Source organism: Tamandua tetradactyla, chromosome 5 (genome assembly GCF_023851605.1).
Source record: "Tamandua tetradactyla isolate mTamTet1 chromosome 5, mTamTet1.pri, whole genome shotgun sequence".
In the NCBI taxonomy this organism is placed as follows: domain Eukaryota; kingdom Metazoa; phylum Chordata; class Mammalia; order Pilosa; family Myrmecophagidae; genus Tamandua; species Tamandua tetradactyla.
In genome coordinates, this window is record NC_135331.1 from 84,693,391 (window position 1) to 84,716,867 (window position 23,477).

At 43.9% G+C, this 23,477-nt stretch overlaps 1 protein-coding gene across 1 annotated transcript; it reads right to left on the reverse strand.

Annotated features, from left to right (window-relative positions):
• Positions 1–347: 347 nt before the first annotated feature.
• TRIM26 (tripartite motif containing 26) lies at positions 348–23,427 on the reverse strand. Its single transcript, XM_077161187.1, has 8 exons — positions 23,313–23,427; positions 9,363–9,843; positions 9,074–9,169; positions 7,447–7,677; positions 3,901–3,923; positions 3,320–3,435; positions 3,033–3,065; positions 348–2,546 (listed from the first exon to the last, which is right to left on the reverse strand). Exons 2-8 carry the CDS (start codon positions 9,798–9,800, stop codon positions 1,864–1,866), a joined length of 1,620 nt encoding a protein of 539 aa, XP_077017302.1. The 5' UTR covers positions 9,801–9,843; positions 23,313–23,427; the 3' UTR covers positions 348–1,863.
• Positions 23,428–23,477: the final 50 nt, after the last annotated feature.

The window sequence follows — 23,477 nt, forward strand, 5'->3', positions numbered from 1 at the left end:
GAAATTTCATAATAGCTGGGACACAGAAAATATGCAGGAAGTTTTCAGAGAAAAAAAACAGGTCACATAGAAAGGCTTGGAAATTGGGTGCCATAATTCTCAATAGCAACACAGTTACAGCAATGTCTGAAAATTTCCCAACCAAGATGTCTATATCTAGTGAAACTGTCAAGTAAACATGAGGGTAGAATAAAGGCATTTCCAGAGGAAATGTCCATTCCAAAGGACACACACGGGCAAAAAGAGAAACCCTGGGCTACTGTGATCAATGGAACCTCTTTGTAGCCCCAAACGTTGGAAGGTCTGGTGATATTTGAATTATAATTAAAGAAAATACATCCAAGCCATTATTTAATAAGTTTTATTGAGCACCTACTTTGTGCCTGGCACTGCCGTAGGTGCCATGGAGAATATGAGAGAAATAAAAGATATGGTATCCAGCCTCAAGGAGTTCACAAAACTAGCTGTAGAAATAAGATGTACTTGTGACTCAGGCAGTATGTGATATATACAAAGTGGGCAACTTCTAGACAACGTAGAAGCTCAGAGACCACCAAGACTACACAGCTGTTGGAAAGTCTCTTAGACTAAGGTGTGGAAGAATTAAAATGTAGATTAGTTGGGAACTAGCAGAGCAAAGGAACGTGAGAGAAGCCTGGTAGGGTAAAGGGTGAGAACGAAGATGGTGAAATCAATATGGTGTATTGAACTCAGGCTGCTGGGGGAGTGGGGTGCCTGAATACAAAGAAGCTGGAAGCTTGGGCTGAACCTGTGGGCCTTGTCTGTCATGCAGACCTGGTAGGCTCACTGTGGACTCCTACTGCTTCCCTTTCCTCTTTCCACATAGCCCAGTCTTCCCATTCCCAGCCTCGCACTTCTCTCTCTCTTAGGAAGGTATGATCTGGAAGTTGAAATTGCAGAGGAGTAGGGCTGGGAACAGAAGCTTGGTGCTTTTACTGAAGAAACTGATCAGAGAGGTGGTGAGCTTCTAAATGCATGGTGGGGGTGGGGTGGGGGTCATTTGCTCTACTGGGTAGTCATCCTGGTGATTTTAGGGATCAATCCAGAGATAATTTATTGATCACCTATCACAACTCACCCCAAAGTCACATGTATCTAAACCCTTCCCCCTAAGACCATAGATGTCTCCAAAGAGTCACCTCCATAGCTGCAGAAGTTTCACATGCTCAGCCCTGGCCTCAGAGAAGCACAAACTTCACCACGGACCTCACAATGCCTGTGTGGATGCACAAGCATTGCACAAGATGATTCTAGGTGACCTATATAAATGGCCTGGGAAGCCTCAGGGTTTTCATTCAATTCACTTTTAGCATTTTCATGTATGTTTAGCTCTAAGGATGAAGTAAGTCTGTGTAAAATGCCATGGAAGGCAGGCAGCAAAGTGGTTTTGGACAAGGGGGAACCTGTGGGATTTGAGGAGAGCAAAATGGACTTAGGCAGAATCATTAGCTAGTCTTCCCCAAGTGCCAACTGGCATGGGATGCCACACAGGGCAAGAAAAAGCAGACTCGGGCCCTTAACCAACAAAGAGAGTACACATCTGGGTCAAAAGTGGTGTTCAGAAAAGAAGGAAGAGTCCCTCAAGGACTTCTCCACAAGAAACTTACAGGGACCAGGAGGAGAGCCATAGGGTGGCAGTACAGATGGAGCAATGGCACTGAGCGTGACTCAAAGGGGGCTACAGGGAAGGGATTGGCTATGGATATTATGTCTCTCCTGTCCCTTTCTCCAGGTGGTCTGGCCAGGCACACTCCCTCCTCCCCTCCACAGGTCACTGAGCCTTGGAATTCTGAAGAATGGAAGCAGCTGCTGGTCTAAGGCCCAAGAACAGGTATCCTGTTCTCATGGTCTCAGCAGAAGGCGTGTTCCTGGCCACTTGAGCCACAGAAAGGGGACCAGACGCCGGGTGAAGGTGGCAGTGAAGGTATAGATGAGTTCCTGTGACTCTGCATTGGTGAAAGTCACAGTACCCCCTTCATAATCCAGGGCAATGCCCACTCTTCTGGGCCGCAGCGCTGGGAAAAGCTCAGCCTCGGGGTTGGTGTTGGCCCAGATGCCTGCAGAGGAGAGGCGCAGTGCCCACACTCCATCCTCTGGCCGTAGCGAGAGGTCTCCTTTCCTCTTTACAGAGTCTCTGGCCACCCCCACCATGCAGCTTTCCAGAACTTCCTCCTCTTCCTCCTCCTCTTCTTCCTCTTCATCCCCCAATGATTCCTCGTCCTCATCCGTTTCCCATTCATCATACCCATCTCCATAGCCGGCTTCTTCTTCCTCTTCCTCTTCTTCCCCCTCTTCCTCCTCGTCCCCCTCCTCTTCATCTTCAGACCAGCCCTCCCTCTCTACCTCCACCTCCCAGTAGACCTTGCCCCAGGTGAAGCCCTTACTGCCTAGCACCCCAGGTTCACAGTCAAACTGCTGGGGGTGTAGGTAGGCACTCTGATACAGGCTGCTATAAGTCACGCACTTCCAGTCTTCCGACAGCAGCAGGTACCCGCTGGCCGACTGTGGGTCCAGGGTGACACTCACTGTTGGGACAAAGGAAGAAGTAATAGTGTCACTGGGGGGGGCAAGAGGGGGCCACCAGTCTCCATGGTGTCCACATGCCCTCAGAGATCTGCAGTGCACAGCCTGGTAGCTAAGCCAAGGAGCACAGAAGTGGGGCCTGGGGCAGAGACGGCTTCTGGCCTTAGGTTGTCATTGCTGTTGGGAACTATAAAGTTGGGCAGATAAGAAGAAACTAGCAACAGGGAAAGTACTAGGTGGTAAAATCTGTGAGGACAGAACTAAACGTGGGCAGAGAAGGGGTCAGACTATCAAGCAGAGGCCTCTGCGGCAGAACTAACTTCACTAGAAAATGCAAGGGGAAGAACTCAAGTTTGCAGTTGAGAAATTCTCCCTGTAGCATAAGAGAAAGGGCTATTTAGAGGCAGTAGGGGGAAGCAGAATCTCTGTACAGAGAGTATTTTTTATTGGATTAAAGTCAGCCTGGGGATAACCCTTTAAACACTCACCTGTTTTATATTCCAGGTCTCTCAGTAGCTTCCCTGGAGAGAAAAAAAAAAAAAAAGGATAGCAATGACCCTCAAACCCAGCAAATTTATGGGCTCATTTCTTAGTTGGAGGGTATTTATTTTGTGAAAAGGTCCCATCCCTGAGACTCCAAGAAGAAAAGAGAAAACAATCAGGAGACCCTAAGAGGCAGGAGGCCAGATAACATGATCATCAAGAGCAAAGGCACATACTCGCAAGCGGTATCCCAACTCCTGACTCCTATGCCAGTGCTCTTCCCAACCTTTACCTTGGAATTCTCTGAGGCCTCGCTGCAGAGAGAGAAGTTTATCTGAGAATTCTCCAGTCCTTTTTTTAACTACCCGAGCAATGGGTTTCCCAATCCAGAACTTCTTCCGTGGATACCTGAGATGATGACAGACATAACAACTTGTTACTGAGCTTCATACTTTTTTCTTAATCCTCATGACAATTGTGGGAAGGGGACAGGAAATGTAGGACCACCCCAAGTTAACAGAGATACCAAGTGAACTGCCCAAAGCTGGTTAAGCAAAGAGCCAGGACTTAAGAACATCAGAGTGCCTCTGTCTAAAAGCCACGTTCCTACCCTCTCTACCCTGTCCCAACCCCAGTGAGCTTAGTGGCCAAGGAGCTGGGATTATAGAGAGAACTTGCTCAGGTAGAAAACAGGTCCCCCGTGCCCAAAGAATGTGCTCTTGCTTCCCAGGAGGGAAAAGAGAAGGTCCATAAGGATGAACCATGGGGGGAGGGTACCTCTCTTGTTAATTCAAATGGATCATGGTCAAGAAAAAGGAGAGGGGATACCAGAACATAAGAATGAAATATACTGTGGAAAGGAAGCTCTTTTACCTGTTTAAGAAGTCTCTGGTGTCCTGGAAGGGAAGCAAGCACAAGATCAATGTGAATCCACTCAACACTTCATATGTACCCGGCACTGTATTAGAGGCTGGGGACGCAATATTGAACAAGACAAATGTGGGCCCTTCATAAGAGAGCTGACATTCTAGTGTTGGCATCAGATTAAAAAAAGAAGAAAACCAATAATCACAATGACAGAAGCAAATGGAGAGGGGAGAGAATGACAAATGACAGACGTGACCTGTCTGAGATACTTATGAGATGGTAAAGGATGAGAAGGTGCAGGCCAAGTGAAAAGTCGGAAGAAGTCAAGGTGGGGAAGGCTTTGGTGAAGATGGTAGGGGCCAGGTAATGCAGGGCTAGATGAGTGGTAATAAGGAGTTTGGATTTCATTTTATATACAGTGATAAGTCACCAAAGGTGACTTCATTTTATACACAAAGTAGGAGAGTATTATACATGATCAGTTTTACATGTGGCTGAGAATGCTGAGTCCTCCAGGATCCATTTCCCCCTTCTTCTTTTTAGTAACAGAACCCTGGAATTAGAGCTGGGCAGATAACTACCTACCAAGAAACTACATTCCCCAGATTCCCTGGCAACAAGGTTTGGCCAGTGATTAAATTCCAGCCAATGTAAAAAGATGTAATAGGAGGCAATGGTCATAATTTCTGAGTCATATCCTTTTAAAAAGTAAATTGCCTTCCTCTTCCCCCTGGCTGAATGAATACGGTGGCTATGGGCGCAACTTCAACTACACAGCTGAGGGCAACATCCTTAGGATTAGTGGAGCAACAAGATGAAAGTAACCTGGTTTCATGGACAGCTGCCTGACAACTCTAAATCCCACAATCTGAACTGTTACTGAGAGAAAAATAAACTGCTGTGAGGCACTGTAGTTTTAAGGCTGAGACAGCAGCTAGCCAGAACCCTAACTGGCTGGTCACTTGGCTCCCCTGTAGGGAATGGACTAAGGAAGGCCATGCAAACAGGGAGGTCCATTCAGAGACTGTTACTGTGGTCATGTGAGGGACTGGAGGTGGCCTGAACTAAGGCAGCAACAGCAGAGACAGAGACACAGCACGTTTCAAGGATGTTTTAAAGACAGATTTAACTGGACAGCCCGGCCAAAAATCATCAAGGACAGGTCATGGCTTAAGCAGAAGGGAGGATGTGGTAACCACCCAATCTGTGTGATGGGGAAAAATGGGCAGAGGGACAGGGTGAAGTCAGAAGGTGCTTCATTTGTGAGCTGCTTGATCGGATTGCCTTTGTGAGTACGAAGCCTCCACAACATTCTACATTAGCCAGCAACTTTTACCTTCCTTTCGCTCATTTCACAAGTATTTATTAAGTGCTACCTACATGGCAGACACGGCTCTAGAAACTTGGAATACAGCAATGAACAAAAGAGATACAAATATCTACCTTTGGAGAGCTAACTAGCAGAAGGAATTAACAATCAACTTAATAAAAACGTAATGGGATCTCAAAATATGGCTGCTGATGACTATTTCAAAAAGTCTCAAATATGATGCTTTTGCTCCAGGGAAGACAATACAAAAAGTCAGATCTATACCCTGCCTCATGCTATAAGTAAATGCCCCCAAAGAATGACTGTGAGTTTCTGGCAAATTCCTCTAACATGCCCTCAAAACAAATAAGCCCAACCCAGCTTCAGAATGTGGGATGATTACACTGCAGCAGCATGTGCCAATAACTGTACTTAGAAGTTTGATAAAACAGAGCAAATGAATGGAACAGGAGCTGGGCAGGCAGCAGGGGTCCGAGTAAGAATATTTTGTGCCAAAGGTTTGCTACAACACTAGAAAGGGAAAGAGAGAGAGGACACAAGAGAAAGAGGGCTCTCTAAGAGCTGAAGGTTGTGAGAAGCCCTGAGGCTAGACTCCAGGGCACCAGTGTGGGAACTGGCCCCGCCAGGAGGAAGGGCACTTTCCGCAAAGTACAGAGAAGGGGGGACCTGGGGAGCCCCAAAGGCCACCAGCAGCCACACAAAAGGATCTAGGAGGGAAGCATCCTGCTCCAGGTTCCTGGAGGACCTGTATCACCCATGAAATACTTGGGACTGTTGTGTAACAATCCATCAGAGCAGACTGTGTGAGGTAGGGGTAATGAGTAACAACAGTCTTGGGCATGGGACAGGCCTGGTTATTAACAGGTTATCAATCCTCTGATGAAGGATCTTCACAGGTGTGGGCAGTAACCAAAAGAAGGAGAGGCAGAGGTGTAGACCTACCACCAGGCTTTACAAAGACTGTCCAGGGTTAAACTGGGAGGATGCCAGTGCCTCTGTAGGGCTCTGTTCTTCCCCTGTCCCCTTAGCATCTTCCTGATACCCTTAGCCTGAAGGTCTTTCTCTTCTAATATCTTTATCAAAAGGTCTTCTGTATTATATCTTTTGGCCTACTACTTCTCTCTGTTACCTGTCTTTTTCTAAAAGGCTTTTGGATCAGAGCCCTTATATTGGGTCCCATTCTTACTAAGTGTGAATAGTCAAATAATCTCTGGGAAAATATCAATGATAATTTAAAGAGTTAACTTTCTGGTTCCCTTTCAGCGAAATAAAACCCAAACAAACAGAAAAACCCACCAACCCTTATCAACAACATTTTATGTATTTTTTTAAAGCAGGAACTCACTTTCTCTTCCTTCTCTCCCTCCACCCTTAGCCCATCCCCTTGCTATTAGCTTGCCCTGCCGGTGGCCTGGACCTCCAGAACCGAATAAGTGGGGCAGACTTTCAGATAGCACCACTCCTGGCCCGTGGAGGGCAGGAAGATCAAACATGCCCCATTCAAAGGCTGCTGAACTCTGTTCCGGGCTGTATGACTCCCGTGGGAGGCTCCAGGAGAAAAGAGACTGCAGTGTCCTTTCAACTTGATGACCCACCCCCAGTGTAAGACTCTAGGTTCTTGGCATCAAAGACACCTCCTCCAGGAAGTGGCCCCAGAAGCACCTTGCCTGCTCTCCATTTTGTTTCTCTGGTGGTAATTTCTGAATCCCAGAGAAAATTTCATTTATCTCAATCTCCCTTCCCCAGTTGCCCTTCTTCTGACTCTCCTAGCCCTTGGGAGAAGCTGCTCTTCAGCCCTCTCTATGCCATCCCCGATCCCAATACCTTACTTCATCTTAAGAACCACAAAAATGTTCCACTCAAGAAGCATCTGCTGGTGACTTCGTAGAAGGGCTCATGACATAGTGATGAGAATGAAGGATGACAGAGATATTAATAATAACCATCCCTTTTCATTTCGACAGCATTTTTTATGTTTCTAAATGCTTTCTTGTAGAAAATTTACTTTTTGCTTTTTGAAGTAACACTATGGCAGTTATCCCATTTTATGTTCACCCAATCCTCATAACAGTGGGAAGTGTAAGGGATTACCAACCCCATGTTTCAGAGGAGAAAACTGAAGCCCTGAAAGGAAATGACTCTCCCAAAGTCCTACAAGTGAGTGGCAAGGCCGAGACCTGCCGTTGGGTCTCCTGGCTCCCTGCCCAGGGGAGGTCTCTCACCTGCAGAAGCTCTGCAGCTGGCTGCTGGGCCTTGCCCTCCAGCTCAGAGATGACCAGGGCCAGGCGGGCAAGCTCCCCAACGCCCCTGGCCTTGTACTTCTCCTTGCCCTCCGTGAGCTCCTGCTCCAGCTTCGCAAGCTGGTCCAGCAGGTGCTGTTCCCGCTCCCTCAGGAACTGGTGGCCCTGCTCAAACTCGGCCGTGATGTACTGTTTCTGGTCCTGGAGCTTCTTCTGCAGAGGGCAGGAAGGGGGAGAAGAGGGTGATGCTTCTGCCTAAAGATGGAGGACCCCTTCAGGCTCCATGTGAGAGGTTACGTGAGGCTGACTCTTTCACCTCGTTTCCCTCATTCATGAATCCTATGGGGCTTGGGCTGGGAGGAGCTTCAGAGAGGCCCTGGTCCACCTTCTTTCCTCAAAGAAAGCACGGAAGGTGAACTAGTTAAGTTCACTCAGCCACGTGTGATTAGGATCCTGATTCTGCCCAACCAGTCAGGTCAGAGCTCTTGCCATGAAAACCTGAGCTCTCTGTTATGTAAACCAGTAATGTTTCAGGACCCTTCAAGGAACTCTGGGTCTCACTCATGAGCTGACATACTTTTTCCTTCTGGACACCAATCTCTGTGTGCCCTCTCTTCCAGGAAGCTTTCCTTGATATATACCAGTTAAGCCTGATCAATCTTCTTTAGCACTCCACTAATACATAAAAAATATCAGTGGGTACCCTCTCCCTACCATGGAGGACTATATCCTGTTCCCTCAGTAAAACTGTGGAATGTCTGTGCTCACGGACCATGTCTTTTCCTGCTCTTGAATCTCTATGCAGAGTTCAGGCTGGGTTCTTACCAGTCTTCAGTCCCTACTGTTGACTGATGTTGGACGAGGCATCCATGCATATGGAGGGTACAGAGGTGCTCCGTGAACTTGGGCTGTATCCTATTTTACTCTCTCCCTCTCCAAAGACCTAATAACTTACTGCCAGGCCTACCCCCATCATCCCCCTACTGTCCACTTCCTCATCACAAACACTCCCCTAGACAAATGGAATCACTTTACCAGTTTTTTTCCCTCCTGACCCATCTCTAATCAAGCACATACCATGCTGCCTTTGTATTTTAACTACTGATAACCATAGGGCCTGGACTCGAATTTAATATAATCAGAGCTGTCAGGCCTTCCTTAGCCCTTTCCTTGTTCTCCCCTCTCATTCTTATCCCAGAGCCAGCTTCTTCCTTTCAAACCTTCTGGCCCACTCCACTTTCAGGTATGTCTTTCTCCCACTCTTTGAAAGGAAGATTGAAGCAAAGCTTTCCTCAGTTTCCTATGTGTTAGCTTTTCCTGGGAGACCAGAAGCAGCTGAGGTGAGAGTCACAGAGAATGATAAAGGACCTTACTTGACTTCTAGGCAACTCGCTCACTTGTCAGATGAGAATACAGGCCCACAGCCACACAACTCAGGCTGACAAGGCTTGGACTAAAACCCAAGTCTCCCGGCTCCTAGTCCAATGCTTGTCCTCTCTGGTGAGCTACCTCCTAGAAACACCTCCCAGCTGCTGTCTCTACCTGCTCACATTGGCCCTGCTCTATAAAAGTGAATCAACTCAGCGCCTCCCCTAACAGCCTCACTTACCAGTGCTGCCAGGATATCAGCATCTCCCTTCGCCTGAAATCCCTGAATTTTGTCTCTGTCTCTCCTTAGGGTACTTAGGTGATTGAGGATTTTCTCCTGTGGAAAGACAAGCAGTGGGGACAGATAGATGCTCTGTTCTGGGGCTGGAGGGTGGACTCGGGCTTAAGTCCACAGCTGGCAAGAAACCTTCAGAGGGGGACTGAGTCAGGCCCTGCCTCTGGATAGACTGCAGGACTAAGCACCCTCCAAGAACAGTGGCAGAGCACCCCTGGGGAAGAGGAGGGCTTACCCTGTGGGGCTGGGCGGCCTTCTCCACGAGGACGGCCGTGTGGGGCCGATGCTCCCGGGACTCACGGCACATGACGCACAACAGCTTCCCATCATCCTCACAGTAGTAGTGCAGCTTCTCCCGGTGCCGTTCACACAGTTTTGTGTCCTGCTGCTCCCGGGCCACCTCTCCTGGCTGCCGACCCTTGTCCACCTTCAGCCGCTCGATGTTCTCCACCAGGCTGGCCAGCTGCCACACAGGCCGGATGTTCTCCTTCTTAAAAGGCTTCTTGCAAAGTGGGCAGACAGGTCGGCCTCCCGTAACAGGGCGGACATCGGCAGTGCAGCTGCGGCAGAAGACGTGGCCACAGTCAATGGTCACAGGGTCCCGCAGGTAATCGAGGCAGATGGAGCAGGTCACCTCCTCTTCTAGGCTCCGCAGTGGGGCTGAAGTGGCCATGATGCCCTCAACACAGAGTGGTCTCGGTTCACGGGTTCTCCTCCTTGGATACCAGAGTATGGAGTCAAGAGCTGGCACAGCAAAGGGGCGGAGGTGGTAGCCCCACACAGCGCTGCCAGCTCTGACAATCAATCAATCCATCATTACTTACCAGTTCCTAAGAAGCTCACACAATGTCAGAGCAAAAAGAGAGAACTTACCAATCATTTTGTCCAACCCCCTCACCCCCTCATTTTACAGATGAGGAAATTGAGGCCCAGAGAGGGAAGCTTGGTAGGGTAGATGGCAGGGCCACCACTAGCCCATACAATGCTGCTGGGAAAGCACTCCTGCCTCAAGAGGACCCTTTCCTTCCATCTGTTGGGAAACTGTTCTAATATTTTGATAGAGAAGACATTTAATCACTATCTGCTGGAAAGCCGTCAACATAAATACACGAATTTACAATGTGTACCATGTACATGACAGTCCCATAGTCATGCTGTGCACAAGCAGCTCAACCATTCATGAGGGCCTTGATAGAAACAAAAAGCTTCTTTTGTTTATTCCTCCAGGTTTTCAGTTTCAAGGACTAAGGGCACTGGGGTTCTATACCAACACTCAAGAAGCATCAGGAGTTTGAGCTCTTATGTCTCTCTTTATGGTAGACATAAAGACAGCTGACTCATTCTCAGTTCTGATTCCTCTATCTAGATGGCCTGGCTGCTCTACTGCTAACAAGGGCAGGCTGTCTTCCTGAGGGAAATGAGTATGGGAGGAATCCTCAGGTGGCCATGGCTCCCCTGTGCTGATGAGAGCCTGGCCCTTAGAGGGAACACAGAGGCTAAGTAGAGAGAGAACTTAGCTCCTGTTTACCTTTACAGCCTGGCTCAGGTACTGTCTAAGGTTACAAACCTCGGAACATGCAACCAACAAAGGAATGTGTCAACAGCTCTATCTGGCAATAGAGTAGTCATTTAAGTACTCTGAGCCTCTGTTTATCCATCCATAAAATACAAAAGTGTGATACTTACCTTCAAGGGTTGCTAAGTGGGTTGAATGAAAGAGTTATATTTTAAGTACTAAGCATACATCTAAAACACAGAGGGGATTCTAGGAAAGAACCCAGAACCCATGCTTCCCAAATCCAGTGAGTGTTCAGACCACAAAGAATACAAGGATCAAGATTTAGAGTGGTGTGAGAGGAAGTGCAGCAGAACCAGCCATAAGGACACATGCACTCTAGAGATAAACAAGACTCTTAAGGGGAAAGGATTGGAGGAGTTGCTGTGCCAAAGATTCGTGGAAGGCAACTGGAGAAGTTGCTGGGAAGACAGTTAGCAGGGCATAAAGGTATCTACAACAGTGGAATAAAGCAGCTGGAAGCACAGGCAATATCAATATCATTTTGATTATGTATGGTGACAACACAGCTCAATGGCATTCTACTTATTTTAATATAGTTACATTAGTAAGCTAGAAATAAAACCCCCAGTCCTGAGAAGACCCAAAGAGAGACCAAATAGGATTATAACAGCTAACACAATAATATATATAAGTACTTTATAAAGTGAAAATGCTGTACAAATGTAAGGGATTATTATACCACTGACAATAAATTCCAAAAGGACACACCACTGTATTTATGTATTTAGACATGTGTGACTTTAAGATGCAATGGATGAGAAAGAAACATGCACATACAAAGCTCAAATGAAACAATCATGGAATTTAACTGACAAGTGAATATATAAATGCCAAGTTCTCAGGATGTTAAGGCTGGTAGAAATCCTAGAAATTGGCTGATACAACTCCCTGCTTTTACTATTGAGGAAAAGAACTCAGTGCCTAATATTCCTTCAGATGTAGCACACAGCAAAGTATTTGGAAAGAGGAGAGTGAGGTTGGTACTGGGTGGCTCCTGTCGGCTTTGGATCCCTTTATCACCTAACTTTATTGAGTGGCTAGGAAGTTTAGAGGCTGAGGCTGTTGTTTTTTTTTTTTTGGGAGGGTGGCATATATTACCTTTGAAGTTGTGGTTTTAATTCCATTTCAATTACAGGAAGAATAAAAGGTTTATAAAGAATTCAGCTACAACTCCCCTTACACACAAAACCTGCCACAGTCGGCCACCCTCATTCTAGGATTTGATGAATCTTTAAAACCCCTAAAACTATGAAAATTACTGGATATGGACTAAGTGAATAAAACTGTGTGAGGATTATAGAAGAACACCAACTAATCAAGGTAGAAGAAATAGCAGAATTAGAAAGTCACCATTTTGAAACTCCTACTACATTAAGACAAGGAATACCTATGGATGCTGTGCCAGTTTGAAAGGATTAAACACCCTAGAAAAGCCACGTTTTAATTCTGATCCATCTTGCGGAGGTAGCCTTTTCTTTTAATCCCTACCCAGTACTGTAGGTTTGGAACTTGATTAGATTATCTCCACAGAGATGTGACACCCAATTGTGGGTACGAACCTTTGATTAGAGGGAGATGAGACTATACCCATTCGAGGTGGGTCTTGATTAGTTTACTGGAATCCTTTTAAAAGAGGAAGCATTTTGGAAAGAGCCACAAAGCAGAGCCCAGAGAACCACAAGAGCCCACACAGTCAGAGACCTTTGGAAATGAATAAGGAAAATGCCCCCAAGGGAGCTTCATGAAAATAGAAGACTGGAGAGGAAGTTAGCAGATGTCACCATGTTCACCATGTGCCTTTCCAGATGAGAGAAACCCTGAACGTCATCGGCCTTCTTGAACCAATGTACCTTTGCCTAGATGCCTTGGATTGGACATTTCTATAGCCTTGCTTTAATCTGGACATTTCACAGGCTTAGAACTATAGGCTTGCAACTTAAAGTCTCCCTTTTAAAAGCCATTCCATTTCTGGTATTACATTCCCGCAGCTAGCAAACTAGGACAGATACTTAAAACCATTAGGTTAAAGGTGTTGGGAAACAGCACATTCCCATGATGCCAAAGTACCTCCCAATGGATAACTTGCTGATGTATCTTGATGAGGAAGTGATGTGGAGGAAGCCACCTTAACCACGTAACCAAATCCAGTATCTCCAACAGAGGGACAAACTGGAACATGCTTCCCAAGGTAATGTCATATAAATCACATGCCTTCACCTTTGAAAGATTGTCAAAATGTTTGACGAGAATGAATTTAATCAAGCCCTTAGACCTCATTTCCCAGTGTGCAGAAAATATGAAGGACAGAGAATGAACTAAATTATGAGGAAACAATTAGATAAATCCAGAATATGAAACATTCCATGAGAAAACAATTAGTCTTTTTAAAATTCAATGTTATGAAAAATAAAAAAGGGTTGTTTTTGATTTAAGACTAAAACAGAAGAAACAACCATATGCAATATGTGAACTTTGATTGGATCCTGGTTTAAAAAAAAAGCTATAAAATTAGTTTTCAGGTAATTAAGGGAAATTTGGTAATAGACTAGATATTGAAGCAAATGAAGAAATTATTTTCTTGGGCGTGATCATGGTATTACAGTTATACATGAGAGTGTCCATATTTTTAGGCAACATATTCTATAGTCTTAGGGATAAAGTACCATGACTATAACTTACTTTCAAATGATTCAGCAAAACATAAAATTGGAAACTAGCCCCTCACCCCAAAGAACATTTCTAACTTTTTAATCACATTTTTAAAAGAGTTTGTGGCCATTAAAGGTGGTTAAAAAATCACTAACATAGAGATTATAGTTCTTGATGCCTTGTAGAAGTACAATACAAATCTGCTGAACAAATGGATAAATTTTGAGGATCTGAAGACAATGTGTAGAACAATTTGCTTGAGAGTCTGACATAGCCAGACAAAAGAAACATTACCATTTCTATGTTCAAGCCCATCTCTTGTTTTTACAGATTTCATCTTTATCATATTACAGCTTGTATACTGAAAACTTGGCTTACTATGGCATTGCAGAATACATATAAGACCCAAAGTATAAATTCATAGGTTGAATAATCTGGGTTCAAGTTTGGGCTCTGTAACCTGGCAACAGGTGACCACGGGGAATTAGAGCCTGAAAAAAACCTTACAGGGAGTAGGTTCCCTGTTCTTCCTTATTCAAATGAGAATTCTGATTTATCATGAGAATGTGAATTACCTCGTATCAGAGGCCACACCCTTGCTCCAGGGCAGAGAGTTCTCCCAACCCTTCAATAACCCAGAAACTGAATGTGATTCTACAGAAACAGGAAGGTACTCCAAAGGACAAGACTTTTTTTTTTTTTTTTTTTACTTTTGGTATTTAATAGAAATTTTCAAGCATACACAAAAGTAAAGAAAATAGTATGAATTCCTGTGTATCTCTCACTCAATTTCGATAACTATCAGCCACATTTCTTTTAAAAAATCATTAAAAAATTCAGTCACCCACAAACCGTTTTGCACAAGTCATCTAGAGCTACTTATTAATTGCTTCTCTTCATAAAGAAATTTTTATATCATCCTTTGAAAAACATTTTGCTTCTACTGCCCAAATCCTGTTTTCAAAACATTGCCTTGTACATTTTTCTTAAGAGAAAGCTAAAAGCCTATCAGTATTGTTAAAGAAAATAGTAAATCAATAATATGATTTCTTATTTTTTAAAATCAAAGTTAAAAACACATCTCTATTTTCTGGCAGTTTGAAGGACAAGACTTTTAAGGTCCTGGCACCCTCCTCCCAGGCAGAACTGGAAACATTCCCTACAATTTCTTTAAGCTTCCTACCCTGCCCTCCTTCTCCTACAGGTCACCTGTTGTTATAAACACCTAATCTGCTTATGTCAACAGAGGTGACACTGTTTAACTTCCAGCAGTACATTTCAGGATATGGCTGCAGTACACAATTCTTGGCTGCGAGTATCACTGTGAGCTGCAAATATCAGTGAAGGAAGTACTGCCTATGAACTTCCATATCTTGCGGACGGACACGTGGCATACCCCACCCCTAACCTGACCCTGGCTCAATTCTAGAGGGACAGGATCAGCACTCTGGCACCTTGTTTCTTTATTTTTTTTCTGTATTATTAAAATATTTTTTATTGACTGAAGCCGATCAATTCTCTCAGAAGGGACAGAGACATAGTATATTCCAAAAAAAATTAAATTATTTTACAAGTTAAAACTAAGGTGTTTTAATCTTTAGTAATCAAAAAATATATACAAAACTTTATCTTCTAACAAGCTTTTGTTTGCAAGAGTAAATGGGAAAACTATAGACCTAGACAAGATGAGGCTCTATTCAGCTTTTAACAGAAGGACCTCAACTGTCAGTCATCAAGGAGATATTTTCCAGTTAAAAGCATATAATATTTTATGTATACTTACACAGCAGAGTCCAGAGATAAAAGAAGAGAATATTATTTCTCATGTGTTTAGAATTCTTGATAAGCTACTGCTTATAATTTAATTGTATGCACAGGTTTAAAACATTCAGATAGTTAAAACAGCATTTTCTACCATTAGTTACTAAATGCAGGTCTTGGTTTTATGTCCACAATTTTAAAGAGCTCTATTATTTAACTACAGTCCATGTCTTTACAGTCGTTTTTTTCTTAGCATAATCCCAAATTTATATACGCACAATATACAATAAGGTCTAATTTCCAAATATATATTTCTTAACCATGAAAATAAAACATAGATTTTAAAATCTCAATTTCAGTCTCTGCTCCCCTTTGACATTAAACGTTCCGTACAAAAGATTAAGCTCCTCTTTTTGTTTGCAAGGTTAAATATTTGGTCCTGATGTCTGCTTCCTGCCTTCCACATAGATGAGCAATCTATTTCCATGATAACACTGAATATTGAAGTCAACTCTTGTTTTCCTGAATTGTAAGGGTACTTTTTTGAGCTAACTCCTTTGAGAAGTCTAAATTCTGTCTCAGATTATGTAGTTCAGTGTTTAAATGCTCTTCTCTGTCTTTGCAATATCAAGTAACTCATCTTTCCTCTTTTCTCTCTCTACAGTAAAAATCAATTCACCATATAGGCAACTTTTCTCTTGCTTGAGGCAAATGATTTCTTGTTCATTATTTCCCATTTTCTTTTTATTCAGCTTCTCTCAAGGTCTTCAGAGAGACAAACATGGTGTGCCAGTTTGAAACTGTCCTGTACCCTAGAAAAGACATGTTCTTTAATCTTTTTTCAGTATTGCTGGGTGGGAGCTTCTTTATTGTTTCTATGGAGATGTGACCACCCATTTGTGGGTAGTAACTTTTGATTAGATGATTTCCATGGAGATGTATCTCCACCACTCAAGGTGGGGTTGCTTACTGGAATCCTTTAACAGTGAACCATTCTGGAGAAAGCTTTAGAACCTACAGAACCCATATAGCCAGAGATCTTTGGAGATGCAGAAGGAAACCACCCCAGAGAAGCCTTATGAAATGAGGAGAGAAAGTTAGCAGACATCACCATGTGACTTCCCAGCTGAAAGACGTGTCCAGAAGCCAGAGACCCCAGCAGAGGCCAGTCACATGCCTTCCTGGTTGAGAGGTGTTTCAGATGGTATCAGTTTTTCTTGAGTGATGGTAACCTCTTATTGGTGTCTTAATTTAGACATTTCACCACCTTAGAACTGTAAACTTGCCACTTAACAAATTCACTTTTTTAGAATGCTCACCTTCCATGTGGGAGACCTGGGTTCAATTCCCTGACCATGCACACCCCCACCCCCAAAATTCCCTTTGTAAAAGTAAAACACATGGGTTACCTTTTGAGCTGTTTCTTGAAGTTGTATTGTCTTCTGAAGAACGATTTGGTATTTATTTTTATTAGATTCAAGGATTTTTACCTTCTTCATGAATTACCTTTTCTTACTTTTCATGTTGTTCACCTTCTAACTTGCTGCATCTTTCTTTCAAAGTCAACACTTTCTACCTATCCTCATCCCATGAAAAAAGCTGTCTTTGATGGACTGCTACCGTATCATTGGACTCTTTTTTCTTTTTAATATTTTTATTGATAAAACAACATACGAACATTTCAAACATACAAACATTTCATACATGGTGTATAGGGATTCACAATACCATCATATAGTTGTGTATTCATCACCATGATCATTTTTTTGAACATCTGCCTCACTCCAGAAAAGAAATCTTAAAAAAAAGCAAAAAAACAAACTCATACATACCATACCCCTTACCCCTTCCTCTCATTGACAACCAATGTTTCCATCTACCCAATTTATTTTACCCCTTACTCCCCCTATTATTTTTTTAAACATATTATTTATTCATCTGTCTATACCCTGGATAAAAGGAGCATCAGATACAACATTTTCACAATCACACAGTCACACTGTAAAAGCTGTATCATTATACAGTCGTCTTCAAGAAACAAGGCTACTGGAATGCAGCTCGAGTTTCAGATACTTTCCTCTAGCCACTCTAATACACTGTAAACTGAAAAGGGATTATCTATACAATGTGTGAGAATAACTTCCAGGATAATCTCTCGACTGACTCTGTTGGAAATATCTCAGCCACTGACACACTGTCTCATTTCTTTCTTCCCCTTTTTCTCAATCCCTTGATGCCAATTTGGCTCCTCCAGGGATGAGCTCTTCATCCAGAGCTTTCCATTCTCCAATTAGCAAATGCAATTCTTTCCCTTGTTTCTCAATAGTGGAAACCTCAACTTCTGATTCAAAGTTGGTGTGGGTTGCAGCGCCCTAGAAAGGCCACAGGTGTGCCTGCCAGAGCTGCGGGGCTACCCCAGTGCTGGCAACCTGTCCCAGCAAGCCCACTCAAACCGCCTCTCCAGCTCAAATGCCACACCTTGCTTAACAGTTTTCTTCTGCCCTAGTAGGTGCAAAACTCTTCGTCAACATTCTGTGGCTTCTGCTGTCCCACATGTAGCAGGACACACCTTTCTCGTTGCCTTGGGCTCATGGACGCCATACAGAAAGGGACCCTAGAGGACATATAATTCTACAGATGTGTATGACAACCTAGGGGTCAGGTCCCCTCCCTTAGGGAATCATGTAGAAGTCTGCATGACATTCATTAAAACTCTCCTCCCCTGATCACTGTTGGAAACCAACTCTCCCAACACCCTGTCAAATCTCGCAAGAGTCCCGGAGAGTATGCTGAAACTTATACATCAACCCCTCAGCATTCCTTGCTCTTAGTTTTTGGGTGGAGTGACTGGGACTCCCAGCCCTGTGGGAGTCTCATAAATATGTGTGTTTCATCTGTAACAAGCAAATACTCCTACTAGAAGTAAATGTCTGAGAGGCACCTCTAACAAACCTGGAGAGGACAGAATTCGGGGCAAAAGGCAAGTGACCGCCTAATACGGATACTAGCTGATGACCTCAAATGACTGGACTTCCCAGATTTTACAATCCTGGGTGTGGTTGTGAAGATGGGCACCAGGTCTTAAGGACTGACAGTGCATTCCTGTGGTCATACATGGATTACATTCCCCATACAAGGTCATGTACCACTGGTGTCCTAAAGAGGAATGCAGGCACACAAACCCCCTGGGCCAAGTGGACAACGCTGGCAATAAACTCTGACTAGTGGAAATTCCCACAAGGCTTAGAGAAGGGCCTAGAGGAAGCAACTAGCTGGGAAGTGGATAAGACCAGGCTCTAAAGTGCCCTTGTCCTGAAACTAAACTGACCCTCTAGAGAGTTGTGCCTTGGGGGAAAGTTGAGGGCTCTCTGTTTTTGTGCCAGGACATCTGTCTGATTTTGATCATAAACCAAGGTCTTTCTTGCCTAAAATATTCCCCAGAACACTGCTTGCTGCTCTGCACCAGAAAATAAGGAACCCTTTATCATTTAGCGTGGTGGTTCACAACCCTGACTACACGTAAGAATTATCTGGGGAGGTTAAAAAAAAAAACTACCTAACCTGACCAACTGCGTCAAAATCTCTAGAGTTGGGGCCCAAGGTTTGGTATTTTTTAAAAAGCAGCTCCTGGTGATTCTAATGTCTAGGCAGGGTTAAAAATAATTAGTCCAACATCTTGGTTTACAGATGAGGAAAATGAGGCAGAGGCTTGGTGTGATTTGCAGAGTGGTAGAGCCAGTCAGCACAAGGCCAGGGTGCAACACCTATTAATTAGATGCTCCTTCCACTCCACCACACTGTACCTTGATGCCTGAAAAATGACTATCCCACTCCTAGGGAGAAATGTGGAAGGCAGGGAAATGACTGCCTCAGAGAAAAGGAAAGTAGCAGTGAGTTTGAGGAACTGACAAGCAGCCAGGGGCTGGAGGTGGGGTTTGGTGGGATAAGTGGATGGGGTAAATCAGGGCTCCAGCAGAGAGAGGATGGAGAAACTGGGAACAGATTGTACAAAACATTTTTGGGCCACATTAAGGATTTTGCACTTTATCCTAAGAGCCCTGGGAAGCCACTAAGAGTTTTAAGCAGCAGGGTGTCATGATTTATACAACAGTTAACAGGTATTTATTGAGTGTATACAGAGCGCCAGGCACTGGGGATACAGTAGAAAACAAAAATAGCAAGTCCCTTCCTCCATAGAGTGCACAGCTCCTCACATAATTGGAGCAATCCTTTGAAAAACCGAAAATCAGATCCATTGAGGATTAAAACCCTCCAGTAGTTTCCCAATTTGCTTAAAATCCAACCCCTTCACCATGATCTATAAGGATTCTCTCTCCTTTGTTCACAGTGCTCCAACCACATTGGACTTCCTTCAAGCCTGCAAACACATCCAGCCAATTGTTAAAATGTAAATTTATTCATGCAAACACCCTATTAAAATCCCTCAAAGGCTTTCAGGTGCTCAGGGATAACTTCCTTGCTGGACCCTGGATAATTTAGGCCCAATCCTATCTCCAGGCTCATATCCTACCACTCCCCACCTCAAACTCAACCCCAAAGTTAAACAGAACTCCTCTCCAGGCCTCAAACAGTAAAAAAAACATGTTCTTTCAGCCCAAGAACTTTGAAAATGCTGTTCCCTGCCTAGAATACCATTCCTTTCCTACTTAGCAAACTCCTATTCTAGTTTGAGGTTTCAGCTGAAAGCAACTTCCTCTGGCAAATCTTTCCTGACTTGACTGGGTTCACACTCTCATATATATATATATGTGTATATATATATATATATATACACACACACTCTAAAACATCCCACATCGCACCTGTACGTCTCTGCAACTGTAACTTATCTGTAAAATTACTTGGTTAATATCAGCTGTTCTCACTGGACAATCAGGACAGACAAAAAGTAGACAGCTGTGTCTACGTAGTCCCTGAATCAAGCACAGTGCCTGGCAGAGCAGACAACTGGCTGAAGAGATGAATAGATACAGCATGGGCATGGAACAATTGAAGCATAGGAGCTGCTTCCTAAGTATCTGCTGAACAAGGGCAAGCAATCCCGGCCACTTCATATCTGCACCCCATCTCCTGAAAGAACCGAAACAACCAGGGAAAGGCAATTTCTTTACCGACAGCAGGAAGAACTGCAAACTACGTGTCACTACTCAACTGTGGGTCCTAGTAGGGAAGGTTTGGCTCCAGGAATTTTACAGAAACCAAAGAAAAAAATGAAAGGTTGTGTCTGAAAAAATAAAATGGTCATTGTGGGATAAGTTATGATAGTGATAATCACTCCCTCTCCACTCTTAAGTTTTTTAGACCTGGGTATGTCCATAAACAATTGTTTATTTTTACTGGCTTTGAACATCATATAAATGGGATCTTTTTTCTTTTTTTTTTTTGCTATCATCATTATGTTTGTGAGGTTCGTCTATGTAACTGTGAGCTGATTTTGTTCACATTCATTGCCTGTTTGACTGCGGGGAGTTGAGGCTGTGTATACCCCAGAAAAACACATTCTTAAATCTAACCCATTCCTGTGTATTTAAAACCTTTTGAAGAAGTTACTTCAGTTAAGAATGTGAGGCCCACCTCAACCAGGGTGGTTCTTAATCCTATTACTGGAGTCCTTTATAAGAATATGAAATTCAGACAGAGAAAAAGCCATAGGAAGCAAGAAAGCTGAAATTTGCGAAGCTGAAATTGGACAGAACTGGAGAAGCAACAGATCAGAAGTGCCACAGGCCTTGCCATGTAATAGGGAGCCAGGATGCTGGCAGCCAGCCCCAGAATGCCAGTCCTCTGGAAAAAAATATCACAACCTTGATGACACTTTGATTTAAACTTTCTTTTAGCCTCAAAATTGTAAACAAATAAATTCCCATTGTTTAACCCAACCCATTTCATGGTATTTGCTTAAGCAGCTTCAGAAACTAAAACACAGTGACTAAACCACACTTCTTTAACTCAGTCTACTTCTGATAGACATGTGGGTTTTTTTCAGATCAAGGCTTCTATAAACATTCTTCATGATCCAGCGATCTAGTACACATGGGCAGGAGGTCTCTGGGCCCTCGGTAGCTCCACCCTAAATTTGATTAGATCCAGATAAACTGATTTCTACAGTGGCCACCAATACAGCTTCCAAGGAGAGGAGAGGAGCATTCATGTTGTGCCACTACCTCTCCAGTCCATGGTAGTGTCAGCTTTTACATTTTTGCCAGTCTGGTAGATGGGAAATAGTCTCACTGCATGTGTGTGTGTGTTTAATACTAAAAAAGAAAAAGAAAAAAACCTTTAATAGGTCAAGGACTCCTACAGCAGCAGTATAGACACTGCAATCCTTGATACAACTTCCTTCCTTCGGTAGCTTTATCTGAAGCCTTTCCTGGGACCAGCTGCTTATAGGTAAAACTCTCCCTCAGGCCAAGGAGCAAATAGGTGAGTGAGTAGAATTGGGTTATAACTCAAAAATTAAAATAAACACCCATGGATCCATACCAATATAAATGATTTAATAAATTAATGAATGAGGGAGAAGACAGAGACAAATCTTCCATGCAGAAGAATTCCAAATAATTTATGTAGACACTCTGCCCTCAAGGAGGGGGAGCCCAACTGCCCATTCCTGATGTGTGGGCTGCACATAGTGATTTCCTTCCAGAGTACAGTATAAAAATGGGACCAAAAAAAAAAAAAGAGTTCCTTTAAAGTGGAGGAACCTGACATTAAGGTTAACATCAAGTCATAAATCATGTTGACAGTATGTACCCTTTATCTGATGTGAAGAAAACAGAAATCTACCTCTGCGGTCTTCCTCCCAGTAACTAATAACCCCATTCTTATCAGGAAAAACAAATTCCAATAGTGGGGCATCCTACAATTTCTGTGACTGGTATTCCTCAAAACTGTCAAGGTCATCAAAAACAAGGAAAGTCTGAGAAACTGCCACAGATAAGAACACCATAAGGAGAGATGACAATGAAATGTTAACGTGGTATCCTGGATGAAATCATGGGACAGAAAAAGGACACTAGATAAAAACTAAAGAAACAGTGAATACACTGTGGATTTTAGTTAATTATAATTTATCAATAATGATTCATTAATTGTAATGAATGTATCATCTTAATGTAAGAGGTCAGCAATAGGAAAAACTGGGTTTGGGGTATACGGGAACTCTCTGCACTGTCTTCCCAGCTTTTTTGTAAATCCAGCACTGCTCTACAAAATAAAGTTGTTGTTATTTTTTTAAGTGACCCTGTGGGGGATGGAAAATGGGAGCTTCTGCTTAATGGGTACAGAGTTTCTGTTTGTGGGGTAGAAGTTTGGTAATGGGTGGTGGTGATGACAGCACAACTTTGTGAATGCAATTAAAACCACTGAATTGCATATTTGAAAGTGGTTAATGTAGGAAACTTTATGTTGCATATTTATTATCACAGTAAAAATTTTAAAGTGGTCCTCTCAAATAGGAAAAAAATAAGAAAACATTAAGGACTATAATTTTAAATAACAGTTAAATAAGAGGCTCAGGCAGGGTGCTTGACACTGACATTTGTTGCATGAATGAACGAATTTCATTTTCTCCTCTTTTGAAGCACACACAAAAATCGTTGCGATGTCAAAATCTGGAACACGGTGGGAATTTGGGATTGTTTACTTCATTTATTCAAAGATACATTTACACGTTCTTCTTAAGGCCAAATAGGGAGAAAATCAGCAGGGAAAATGTCCCGGGTAGTAATGGGCTGGAGGAGTGAGTGCAGGGCTCTAAATATACGTGGCTACCGGCTTATTCTGGAAAAAGAAAAAAACGAAAGAAAGAAAAGGAAAGAACCCTGACACTGGAGACAGAGCAGCCCAACTGGCCATCTACCGGATTCCCTACAAACAGGCCGTCATCCCGGCCCCGCTTCCTTCTGCTTCCGCAGATAAGAAGATATCGGGGCCTGAGCTGGACGCGCGAAGACGAGGAAGACCCATGAGGAAAGGGCGGATGGAGGGTCAAGCAAGCAGGAGGTCATGAGGACGGGAGGGAGCGCGCGACGAACTTCACCCTCGGCCCGAGACCGCCCGGCGGCCGGCTCCATTCGGCTCCCGCGGCCCGGAGGCCGCGTTTGGTCGCCCGGGGATCGGGTGTGTGTGAGACTGTCGCTTTGCTGCGTTTCTGCTCGGACGCCCCTAACTCACCGGTCCGAGCGGGGGTCGCTCCTCTCCCGCGGCGGTCTGTCCGGTCCGGCCCTTGGCGAGGGCCAGCACGACGGCGCGTCCCCGCCCCGCAGTCTCCCAGTTCCCTGAGCCCTTGGTCGGGATTTCTCCCCGACTTGCTCCGGGATTGGCCTCCGCCGAACTCCA

Bases quoted from the DNA above. Each gene is read 5' to 3' on its own strand.
- TRIM26 (XM_077161187.1), bottom strand. From the start codon at position 9,800: ATGGCCACTTCAGCCCCACTGCGGAGCCTAGAAGAGGAGGTGACCTGC. The intron at 9,170-9,362 runs GTAAGCCCTCCT...GTCTTTCCACAG, and splicing joins AGGCCGCCCAGCCCCACAGG to GAGAAAATCCTCAATCACCT. The intron at 2,547-3,032 runs GTGAGTGTTTAA...TTGTCCCAACAG, and splicing joins AGACCTGGAATATAAAACAG to TGAGTGTCACCCTGGACCCA.